The sequence below is a fragment of the Penaeus chinensis genome, chromosome 2 (assembly GCF_019202785.1).
Source record: "Penaeus chinensis breed Huanghai No. 1 chromosome 2, ASM1920278v2, whole genome shotgun sequence".
In the NCBI taxonomy this organism is placed as follows: domain Eukaryota; kingdom Metazoa; phylum Arthropoda; class Malacostraca; order Decapoda; family Penaeidae; genus Penaeus; species Penaeus chinensis.
In genome coordinates this window covers 41,345,801-41,358,300 of record NC_061820.1, presented here as the reverse complement: position 1 = coordinate 41,358,300, position 12,500 = coordinate 41,345,801, and the positions used below count along the sequence as shown (strand labels likewise).

General features: G+C 38.4%; 1 protein-coding gene across 1 annotated transcript in view; it reads right to left on the bottom strand.

The window, feature by feature from the left end:
* The window catches only part of LOC125034959 (titin homolog), an 18,779-nt gene that overhangs the window by 6,215 nt on the left and 64 nt on the right, over positions 1 to 12,500 (bottom strand). The window contains exons 2-14 of the mRNA XM_047627009.1: positions 11,198 to 11,347; positions 10,878 to 11,041; positions 10,529 to 10,674; positions 10,034 to 10,072; positions 9,722 to 9,732; positions 9,418 to 9,420; positions 8,933 to 8,962; positions 8,750 to 8,769; positions 8,482 to 8,502; positions 8,028 to 8,038; positions 7,170 to 7,310; positions 6,574 to 6,678; positions 1 to 6,241 (exon numbers count right to left, since the gene is read on the bottom strand). The exon at positions 1 to 6,241 is cut by the window's left edge and continues 877 nt beyond it. Coding sequence (XP_047482965.1) covers positions 1 to 6,241; positions 6,574 to 6,678; positions 7,170 to 7,310; positions 8,028 to 8,038; positions 8,482 to 8,502; positions 8,750 to 8,769; positions 8,933 to 8,962; positions 9,418 to 9,420; positions 9,722 to 9,732; positions 10,034 to 10,072; positions 10,529 to 10,674; positions 10,878 to 11,041; positions 11,198 to 11,347 — 7,082 coding nt within the window. The remainder of the gene's footprint in view (positions 6,242 to 6,573; positions 6,679 to 7,169; positions 7,311 to 8,027; positions 8,039 to 8,481; positions 8,503 to 8,749; positions 8,770 to 8,932; positions 8,963 to 9,417; positions 9,421 to 9,721; positions 9,733 to 10,033; positions 10,073 to 10,528; positions 10,675 to 10,877; positions 11,042 to 11,197; positions 11,348 to 12,500) is intronic.

Sequence of the window (12,500 nt, the reverse complement as noted above, 5' to 3'; positions counted from 1 at the left end):
GCAGTATCCTTGGCCCCTTCTGAATCTGACTTTTCTGTTATTTCAGTTGTAACAACTGTATCTGGCTCCTGTGGCTCTACTGCTGCCTCTGGAGCAGGTGGAACATCCTCTTTAGTTTCTTCTTTTTTAGAGAAGATGCTAACCAGCTGACCAAACAAACCAGATTCTGCCTGAGATGTCGCTAATTTACCTTCAATAATCTCTGCTTCCTTTTTAGTTTCTTGTGCTACTTCCTCAACCTTTTCTGCAACAGACTCTACTGTGCCAATGACCTCTTCCACCTTTTCAGCAATTTCCTTTGCCTCTTCAGCTTTCTCTGCAACAGATTCAGGAATACCAGGAGTATCATGAGCAGCTTTGGCAGCAGCACCTGCAGCTTCTTCTACAACATCTACAGCTGATTCCACCTTTTTACTAATCTCTTCAACTACTGCAGTTGCTGCAATTACTTCATCTGCTGCTTTCTGAAGTGCCATTTCACCTTCCATTGCAACATCTTTTCCAGGCTTTTCTTCCTCACTGGAGAAGAACTGAATTACTTTACCAACCAATCCTATTTTCTCAGTAGTTTTGTCTGCAACAGCTTCAGCCTCCTTCACTTCTGCAACTGGTGCCTCTTCTTTTGCCTTTACTTCTTCAACCACTTCTACAACTGATTCAACCTGTGTACTAACATCATCTACAACTTCTGCTACTTTAGGTACATCTGCTGCATCTTTCTCTACACTTTGGGCTACTTCACTCAATACAACTTTTTCCTCCACATTTTCTCCACCTTCAACTAGCACATCTTTTACCACTGGTTCTTCTGACTTTGGTGTCTTCTCTTCATTAGAGAACAGTTGCTTAAGTTTACCAACCAATCCTATCTTCTCAATACTTTCGTCTGCAACAATCTCTGCCTCCTTCACTTCTGCAACTGGTGCCTCTTCTTTTGCCTTTCCTTCTTCAACCACATCTACAACCGATTCAACCTTTGTACTAACATCTTCTATAACTTGCACAACCTTAGATATATCTTTCTCTTCACTTTGGGCTACTTCACTCACCTCTTCTGCAACTTTTTCCTCCACATTTTCTCCACCTTCAACTAGAGCATCTTTTACCACTGGTTCTTCTGACTCTGGTGTCTTCTCTTCATTAGAGAACAGTTGCTTAAGTTTACCAACCAATCCTATCTTCTCAATACTTTCGTCTGCAACAACCTCTGCCTTCTTCACTTCTTCAACTGGTGCCTCTTCTTTTGCCTTTACTTCTTCAACCACATCTTCAACTGATTCAACCTTTGTACTAACATCTTCTACAACTTGTGAAACCTTAGATATATCTGCTGCATCTTTCTCTACACTTTGGGCTACTTCACTCACCTCTTCTGCAACTTTTTCCTCCACATTTTCTCCACCTTCAACTAGAGCATCTTTTACCACTGGTTCTTCTGACTCTGGTGTCTTCTCGTCATTAGAGAACAGTTGCTTAAGTTTACCAACCAATCCTATCTTCTCAATACTTTCGTCTGCAACAACCTCTGCCTTCTTCACTTCTTCAACTGGTGCCTCTTCTTTTGCCTTTACTTCTTCAACCACATCTTCAAACGATTCAACCTTTGTACTAACATCTTCTACAACTTGTGCAACCTTAGATATATCTGCTGCATCTTTCTCTACACTTTGGGCTACTTCACTCCCCTCTTCTGCAACTTTTCCCTCCACATCTTCTCCACCTTCAACTAGAGCATCTTTTACCACTGGTTCTTCTGACTCTGGTGTCTTCTCTTCATTAGAGAACAGTTGCTTAAGTTTACCAACCAATCCTATCTTCTCAATACTTTTGTCTGCAACAACCTCTGCCTCCTTCACTTCTGCAACTGGTGCCTCTTCTTTTGCCTTTCCTTCTTCAACCACATCTACAACTGATTCAACTTTTGTACTAACATCTTCTATAACTTGCACAACCTTAGATATATCTTTCTCTTCACTTTGGGCTACTTCACTCACCTCTTTTGCAACTTTTTCCTCTACAATTACTCCACCTTCAACTAAAGCATCTTTTACCACTGATTCAACTGACTCTGGTGTCTTCTCTTCATTGGAGAATAATTGCATAAGTTTACCAACCAAGCCTATCTTCTCAATACTTTCATCTGCAACAACCTCTGCCTCCTTCACTTCTGCAGCTGGTGCCTCTTCTTTCACCTTCACATCTTCCTCTTCTGTAGGTGTCACTTCAAGTTCTTTCACATCTGTGCTTTTCAGTTCTTCTGGTGTTTGTCCAGTCACATAATCAATGGCTTTTTCTATGAGTTCTTCTCTCTTTTCTTTGCTCTCTATCAGTTCCATTGCTTGACTTTCAATAGCCTCTGCTTCCTTTTTAATCTCCTCAGCAATTTCCGCAACCTTCTCTGCAACAAACTCTACTGTGCCAAGGACCTCTTCCACCTTTTCAGCAATTTCCTTTGTCTCTTCAGCTTTCTCTGCAACAGATTCAGGAATACTAGGTGTATCATGAGCAGCTTTGGCAGCAGCAACTGCAGCTTCTTCAACCACATCTACAACCGATTCAACTTTTGTACTAACATCTTCTATAACTTGTGCAACCTTAGATATATCTGCTGCATCTTTCTCTACACTTTGGGCTACTTCACTCACCTCTTCTGCAACTTTTTCCTCCACAATTTCTCCACCTTCAACTAAAGCATCTTTTACCACTGGTTCTACTGACTCTGGTGTCTTCTCTTCATTAGAGAAGAATTGCATAAGTTTACCAACCAATCCAATCTTCTTAATACTTTCATCTGCAGCAACTTCCGCCTCCTTCACTTCTGCAACTGGCGCCTCTTCTGTTACCTTTACTTCTTCAGTTTGTTTAACTTCCTCTTCTAAGGGTACTGGTTTGGACTCTTGAACCCCTGTACTTTTAAGTTCTTCAGGTATTTGTCCAGTCACATAATCAATGGCTTTTTCTATGAGTTCTTCTCTCTTTTCTTTGCTCTCTATAAGTTCCATTGCTTGACTTTCAATAGCCTCTGCTTCCTTTTTAATCTCCTCAACGATTTCCTCAACCTTCTCTGCAACAAACTCTACTGTGCCAATGACCTCTTCCACCTTTTCAGCAATTTCCTTTGTCTCTTCAGCTTTCTCTGCAACAGATTCAGGAATACCAGGAGTATCATGAGCAGCTTTGGCAGCAGCATCTGCAGCTTCCTCTACAACGTCTACAGCTGATTCCACCTTTTCACTCACATTTTCAACTACTTCAGTTACCTTTAATATTTCATCTGCTTCTTTCTCAGCTTCTTTTGCTACATCACTAACAGCCTCTGCAATTTTTTCCTCAACTTTTTCCCCACCCTCAATAACAGCTTCCTTTACAAGTATTTCTACAACCTCCTTTACAGGCTCAGGTTTTTCTTCCTCATTGGAGAAGAACTGCACTATTTTATCAACTAAACGTACTCTCTCTTTTTGTGTTTTTTCATCATGAACCAATGTTGAGTCTTTTTCTTCTGTAACAGGTGCTGATTGTGGCTGCTGTTCTTCTGTTACAAGTATTTCAGACTGTGCAACTTCAACAACTGGTGCCACTGCAGGTTCCTCTATGCTCACTTCTTCTTTCACAATGTCTGCTGCTTTAGATACATCTGCTGCATCCTTCTCCACTTCTTGGGATACTTCGCTCTCCACTTTTGTAACTTCTTCCTCCACTTTGTCTTCAACTTCAGCAACAGCTTCCTTTACCACTGGCTCTACTGATAGGTTTTTCTCAGCATGTTTTTCATCCTCACTGGAGAAGATCTGAATTAGTTTATCAACCAATCCAATCTTTTCAGCACTCTTCTCTGTGGTTATTTCAGCCTCCTTCAGTTCTTCAACTGGTTCCACTTTTGCCTCTTTTTCTTCAGTTGCAGCAGAAAGTTTTTCCTGAATTTCCATTCCCTCAGGTGCTGGCACTTCTGGCTCCCTTGCTTCTACTTGCTTTCCTTCTTCAGCAGATGCAACTTCAGGTTCTTTGACATCTGCAACTGCAACAGGTTCTTCTATAAGTGCTGCTTCCGGTTTCTTGATTTCTGCACTCTCCAATTCCTCGTGTATCTTACCAGTCACATAATCAATGGCTTTTTCTATGAGTTCTTCTCTCTTTTCTTTGCTCTCTATCAGTTCAATTGCTTTACTTTCAATAGCCTCTGCTTCCTTTTTAATCTCCTCTGCGATTTCCTCAACCTTCTCTGCAACAAACTCTACTGTACCAATGACCTCTTCCACCTTTTCAGCAATTTCCTTTGCCTCTTCAGCTTTCTCTGCAACAGATTCAGGAATACCAGGAGTATCATGAGCAGCTTTGGCAGCAGCACCTGCGGCTTCTTCTACAAGCTGCACCGCAGATTCCACCTTTTCTCCAATCTCTTCAACTACCTCTGCTTCTTTGATAACTTTATCTGCTTCTTTCTCAACGAATTCTGCTGACTCACTGACTGCTTCTGCAATCTTTTCCTCTACTTTTTCTCCAACCTCAACTACAACCTCTTTTACTGGTTCCTTCTCCTTGGAAAAGTATTGGATAATTATATTCACCAGACCTACTTTCCGGATACTGTCATCACTGGGTGCCACCTCAGCCTCAGGCAGTGTTTCAGTAGGTTTCACTTCTGGCTCAGCCACAGTTTCAGCAGGTTTCACTTCAGATTCAGGAATGGTTTCAGTAGGTTTCACTTCAGGATCAAGTACAGTTTCAGCAGGTTTCACTTCTGGTTCAGACACAGTTTCAGCAGGTTTCACTTCTGGCTCAGACACAGTTTCAGCAGGTTTCACTTCAGATTCAGGAATGGTTTCGGTAGGTTTCACTTCAGGATCAAGTACAGTTTCAGCAGGTTTCACTTCTGGTTCAGGCACAGTTTCAACAGGAATCACTTCAGGCTCAGGCACAGTTTCGGCAGGTTTCTCTTCTAGTTCCGGAGCAGGTTCAGCAGGTTTTACTTCAGATTCAGGAATGGTTTCAGCAGGTTTCACTTCTGGTTCCGGCACAGTTTCAACAGGAATCACTTCAGGCTCAGGCACAGTTTCAGCAGGTTTCACTTCAGGCTCAGGCACAGTTTCAGTAGGTTTCACTTCAGACTCAGGCTCAGGCACAGTTTCAGCAGGTTTCTCTTCTGGTTCCGGAGCAGGTTCATCAGGTTTTACTTCTGGTTCAGGCACAGTTTCAGCAGGTTTCCCTTCAGGCTCAGGTACAGTTTCAGCAGGTTTTACTTCAGGCTCAAGCACCGTTTCAGCAGGTTTCTCTTCTGGTTCTGGGGTAGGTTTTACTTCAGGCTCAACAGGAATTTCAGGTTTCCCTTCTGGCTCTGGCACTATTTCAATAAGTTTTACTTCTGGCTCAGGAACTGTTTCAGCAGGTTTCACTTCTGGTTCAGGCTCCATTTCAATGGGTTTCACTTCTGGCTCAGGCATAGTTTCAGCAGGTTTCACTTCTGGCTCAGGAACTGTTTCAGTGGGTTTCACTTCTGGTTCAGGCTCCATTTCAGTGAGTTTCACTTCTGGCTCAGGAACGGTTTCTGTGGGTTTTACTTCAGTCACTAATTCTATTTCAGCAGGTTTCCCTTTTAGCTCAGGCTCTGTTTCAGCAGGTTTAGATTCTAGGTCAGGTTCTCCTACAGCAGGGGTTACATCTAGCACATGTTCTTTTAAAGCTGGGGTTATTTCAAGCTCAGGTTCTATTAAGACAGGTGTTATTTCTGTTACTGTAGGTGCCACTACTGTATCCTTGGGTTCTTCTGTTATGTGTAAAACTTCAGTGTCTTTTTCCAATTCTAGTGTCACTTCCGGTGCCACTTCAGGTTCTTTTGCCTCAGCAACAGCAGGTACATCATCCAGTTTCTTTTTCTCTTCTACCTGTTCAGAACTGGGTGCAACTTGAGGCTCCTGGGCTTCGGAAACTGTACCAAATCCTTCTGGTACAGAAGATTTTGCGGTAGGAGCCTCACTCTCCTTGACACCTGGCTCTTTGCTGGCTTTGTCCGTTAGTCTAAATCCCCATATTGTTACATCGCTTGATTGCTGAGCTACAGTGTCAAGAGGGGAAAGGAAATCCTCCACATTGACATCCTCAGGTATTACTTTCCTTACCTGTCCACTTTCAAGTTCTGTTCCAGGTGCTGCTTCTGGTGCTGGAGGGGCATCTGGTATAACTGCTGGAGGTTCTTCTTTGGAGGGCTCAGCTGGTGCACTTGGAATTTTGTTTTGGGGTTTCACTAATAAAGGAAAAAAATATAAAAATGTTAAAAAGACAGAGAAAGTACCAATTTTCTTTGAGAAATACACAGCATTATATGTTATAAAAAAAAAAAAAAAAAAAACAAGAACCCAGTACTTCTCACATCACAAATATTTTCATAATCTTAACAGAAATTTTGAAGCCATCACAACTTTTTATCAAAAATCACCTGTCTCAAAATAACAACTGTAATATTAGAGAATGATTCCTCTTGTTCAATAGTGAACTCATCTTTCAACTAATAGGATATCTAAGATACTAATAAATAAATAAACAGACAAATAAATTATCAAATAAATGAAAAATTACCTCCAGCAACAAAATTATAGCCGATAGTACCGACGTCCTTTGCATTCTCAAATACCCTCTGAGAAAGCTGGTAAGCATGGCGAGGGTAGCAGAGAGAAGCAGCAGCTGTTGACATATTAGAATGTTATGAGACACAAACAAAACTAAAAAAAAAATAATCCTATTATATTATGCTTGGGGGGAGGAAAATAGAGGAGGGTAAAAGAGAGAGAGAGAGAGAGAGAGAGAGAGAGAGAGAGAGAGAGAGAGAGAGAGAGAGAGAGAGAGAGAGAGAGAGAGTGAGTGAGTGAGTGAGTGAGTGAGTGAGTGAGTGAGTGAGTGAGTGAGTGAGTGAGTGAGTGAGTGAGTGAGTGTGAGTGTGAGTGTGAGTGTGAGTGTGAGTGTGAGTGTGAGTGTGAGTGTGAGTGTGTGTGTGTGTGTTACATGTACATGCATTTGTATAAGTACACACATATTTTTTTTTTTTGCTAACTCTAAACTTGATACTTGATGAGAGTAAAATTTCCAGAAATATCAAACAATAGCTAATATATTCTGCACTCTATATACTCCATCATGGGTAAATCATTACACAGAAGCACTGGCAATATACTCACTTAGTGCACCAGCTGAGGTGTAGAGCACCTTCCTCAAGAACCCTCCTTTCCTACCAATGACCAGACCAGTAAGGCCACCCACAGTGATTGCTCCAGCACGAGGTAACACGTTCTCTTCATCTGTTATGTAGTCAACAGTAGCTGCCGATGTGGAAATTTTCTGGTAAGTTACAAGCAACTCTCAGTACCTGAATGTTTATTTCAGTTAAGATTGTTATATTTTATTAGCCAAATACTACTAAAGGTTTATAACTATGGGAAAAAATTGCAGTAACATGCAAATGATATGATCATCATAAGCATAATACACATGCACATGACCCATTTCTATCTGAACCATTAACAAGAGAAATAAGTGCAGCTGCTTCAAGACTAAAAAGTTGCATATATGTAAATATGAAAGGAAGAAGTATACTGAGTAACATTCACAGTCAAAATAATTCCTCCTCAAAACACTATGGGGATAAAAAAAAATAATTAAAATCATTCCAAATGGCTTGGCACTTTGCTAACAATACCATAGTGACATCATGATATCATCCCAGAATGACCATTGGTAACAGCTGCCTACCTACAAGAATTTTTTTCCTATGAGCATTCATTTCCTAGCTCTACTGCATTATGAGGGATGTCATAAAACTTCCCATACATAATGGAATGCTGCCATACATTACATCACATTTACCAGATGTAATGAAAGTGCCTATTCTGTTATGCCTGATTTTCACATAAGTGCCTATTCTGTTATGCCTGATTTTCACATGTCTTCCTCATTAATCAACAGAAATATAAAATACACCACTAAAGTTTACATTAAATTGTCATGTCTTTATGAAAACCTCTGGCTGGCAAAGTTACTTCTGAAACATCTGTAAGTGACAAAAAGATTGGCAAAATAATTGGTAAAGTTAGCGAAGATGCAGAAAACATATGAATGAGAATTAATATTTTCACAATACAAGAGATGTATTTGACTGCTTTCAATTATATCTTTGTCAGAAATACATGTATTTCTGATGAAGATGTAATCAAAATCAGTCAAATACATTTCTTGTATATATTCATTCTCATTCATCCGTTTTCTACATTAGTGAAGATGTTTACAGCAAGATTCATTACTATAATGAGGCTGATTGGTTTACATGCAGCAGCAGATGCTATGCTGCATTGCTTTTGAGTAACTGAAGACCAGAGAGACCCATACAATGACTCTTAGTAAAACTAGTTAAATATGCTACCTACTATTAGGTCAAAGCAGTGAGGTATTCATAAAATCACAATACCACTGGTTGAGAAAAGGTTATTGCCATACAGTACAGTCTTTTTTCTACATCTGAAGAGCATGTGGCTGCATTATAAAAGTTGTAACATGGGCACTTAGCCACGAAAACAAGCAAAAGTTTGTAGGTACGTACTTAACATGTTTTTCAGCCCCCATAAGGCATTTTGACTGAAGGTACCTAAAAGTTCATTTTTTGGTAAAAGAGAGGTTAAAGTACTAATAAAACCAGTCTATTTTGAAGAATTTCAAATACCTAGCTTGCCTACAACCCTATAATAGTAGGATCAAAAATGCAAACCGAAAAGACAACAAAGCAATCTACAAAAAATAAGAACAGATTACATTTAACACCTATCTACATCAAAGATATTTGTGAATGTTACTTAAAAGGCAACTAAGGCAAGATAAAAATTGACAGATCTTTCACAAAGGCAATACAAGAAGAAAAGAATCTAGCATGCTCCTGAAGAAGAGATAATACCCCTGAAGGTATGATCCCAATACCAGGCTCCTGTTATAGTTAAAGTGAGAGAAGGCACTCAGGATAAAATAAACACAAAAAGAGTGAAACATAATAACTGTTTTCTTCATAACTATTGACTTCTATAACATATAAGACAATACAGTTTCTACCCATATACAATAGTTATACAACACATTGTTTATTTTCTACGGCTGTAAATAAATCAGCATTTACACAAACAATATACTTAAGAAGGAAAAACAGTTTATATCATCTTACCATCTGATTAAGTCCATTAAAGCAGCATTACATAATAAAATGTGATAGAATACTCAAAATATTTCTCAGTAAAACACAACATATTAAGCATATCCAAGATCAATTATAACTGTGCAATTTTGACAGCATGAAAAATTCTTACCTCCTGAGAAATTCCCATGAAAATAATATCAAAATCCAATTAGTGAGTATTGACTAATTTTGATAGGATGAATAGTTCTTACCTCCTGTGAATTTTTCCATGAATTGCAAAATCCAATTAGCGAATATTAACCTATCTATCTCTAATTATAGTGATATTCAAATATTACATATAAATATCATATAAAAATTTTAGCTTACAATTCTTTGTTATCTTCCATATTTCATGTTTGATCCAATGGAGACAAAACCATAAAATCTTACATTAATTAAGATACTATTTCTTCAATTTAAACTGTGTTAATTTTGGATAAAATAACTCTATTAATGACAAGGAATATTTTTGGAGAAGATGAAATGTCAACACAGATAAGCTTATAAACTTACCACATTAATGTCTGAAACAAATATGAATTTTCCTAACTGATATAAAAACACTGGACAAGAAATCTATAAAAACAAACTGTAATATTTACTACAATGAAAATCTACGATATATGAACTGTTGACTCGAAACGTAGACTCTGATAACATTATAGATATCTGTATCAATCTATCCTATTTACAAATAACAATGCAAGAAATAGCCTAATGAAAATGACAAGGTTAACATTTGATTGTCAGAAAATGATTCCTAAACACTTCATGGGCTTTCCAGCACCTGTTCAAAGAGAAAAGAAACAAGAAAAATCCACTAACCTGGTGATGGCTTAAGTTCTTTCAGCATATCCACTGTGGCTATGGGACAAACACACACATCTTTTAACACAGGACAAGTTACAGGTTCTATACAACAGACACCACAGTAAATTATTTCTGAGACAAATGCACTGATATTAGTAATAGCCTATGCAACTATACATACTTATTAGATCAAGTACATAGAACATAGCAGTTAAATATCCTTAAAAACTAAGCTTAGTATGCTGTGTATCATCAGGCTGTAAAAAATATTCCCATGGTCTTTCTCTAAACCACTCTAGAGACTCCTAAAAACATGTATCTAAATCTCAAACCAAATTTTCATATCACAGCCATAAAAAAAAACAAAAATAATGTTAGGGCAGAGGGGCAGACCTAATAAGCATTGTATCCATACAGGTTGCAAAAATCAATTAGTTAAAGCAACTGTGTAAAGATCACATCTTCAAAAAGCAAGAAAAAAAAAAAAAAGAAAAAAAAAAATCTCCTTACCCATGGTGTGAGCCTTGCCAGTCTCACAAACATACACTATTTTCTCCCTGGTGGCCCGTGTTGCATCGATGACGCCTTCCACTTCCTTCCTCACAACGCTGATGTTTTCCTCCAGGGCCGTCCTCTCCCGCCCATGATATTCAAAGCTGACAATAAAGCACATCCATCAGTATATCAATTCTTACAAGAAAGATAAAAGATAGATATTATTAATACATTAAAATAACCATACAGCTTATTCCTCCTTGCATGTGTGCAATTTCAAACTTAAATTTAGGTTGCTAGGCTCTTAACTTCTCATCTTCTGAGAATACTGTTTGTAATGTTTTTATCCACTTTCGCTACTTACTCCAGGACTTCATCTGGCGATTCATAGATGGGCAGGTCTGAGGGTCGAACTAAACGAGAAGAGGCTGCTCCTGTGTCCTTCTTATCTGACTCGGCGAGGACAACTGGCGTCAAGAGTGGTGCAGCAACGGCTGTTGCCAATGGAACGCTCCATTTTCTCATCAGCTGTGATCAAATTAAAGCATGTGTCATAAGTTCAGAACTTCAAATTGCTACATCATACACCAACTACTAAATGGTTTCATCCCCAGAAACCTTTATCTTTTAAACTGAAGCTTGCACTAAATCATTACCCTCTTAGAATGCTTCAAAAGGTCAAACCACAAAAATGCATTCAGAACTTTTATACCACAAGACAAAGCGAATAATAAGGACTGTTGTATTAATTGACTTTGCATTTCTCTGGTATATTTTTAAAACAGTGATTCTTAATCCCTTAACTGTCATGCGGTTTCTATGATTTAGCTCTTCCTTTGGATAAAAGTTTCTCAAAGTTATTTAGAGAAAAAATGAGCTTAGAAGGTAGTGAAGGTAATGTTATTGCATTTATTCATAAATTCATTATTAGTTCCATATTCTTGGTAATAATATATCCAATAAAAAAAATCTTACTTTTCCAATAGAGCTCACACATGCCCTAGGGTAAGATCCACTTGATTTTTAAAATAGTTCCACCTCAACATCAATCTGTATTGCCAAAGCAACTGTAGCACTCAACCCAATAAAAAAACAAAAACAAAAAAACTAACATGTATATCTTGGCAAAAGTAAAAATTGTAAACCTCCTTGACAATTCACTCTCTAATGAAATACTAACTCCACTCTCCAGAATTGACATAATTCACTTGCCATTTATAATTAATTTTATATTACTTTGTATCATGTGAAGTATTGTACCAATATATCACATGATACAAAGTGATTGAAACCTTTAAAAGGTGGACTATCTTATAATTACAAAGACTGTGTTCTAACAAAATCCATTTGACAGTTAGTACGATTTGTGAAGAAATATCTATAACCTGAAGTCCAACCCAATAATTTCAACCTCCACAGCATTCTACTAAAAGCCAAGTAATTTTACTACACACAACCTGGATAGAAAGTTTGCATTAATTCCAATATCAAATACTTTGAGAAAGGGTACATATAACAACAAATCATTCACTAGTAAAGATATCTTAACAAAAAACAACAAAAAAAACAAATAATCACATCACGTTTTAATCATACATAAAATCAGTATTGTGAAAGTCAATGAACTTTAAAAAAAATCGTGTCTGAAATTACTAATGCCTGTGCTTATAAACCAAAATATTTAAAATTTCTTTCTTGAACTGTCCTGAACTGTAACCCCCTCCTCCCCCCATTTCCCAATCACTACCCCATTCCCCCTCCCCCATTCATATCCTCACGTAAACTGCCATTAACAGCGAAAATCCCACGACTTATTCGCCCCCGATGTAAAAATCAGCTGATCCCCATAAACAAACACCATGACCCCGCCGGCTCCTTGAATACGACACCCACATGCTACCTTTCCCCGTATATCCCAACCTTCTGAAACCCATTCCACCGCCCACTCCACAGCCTTACGACACTCCAGAACCCAACACACCAGCGA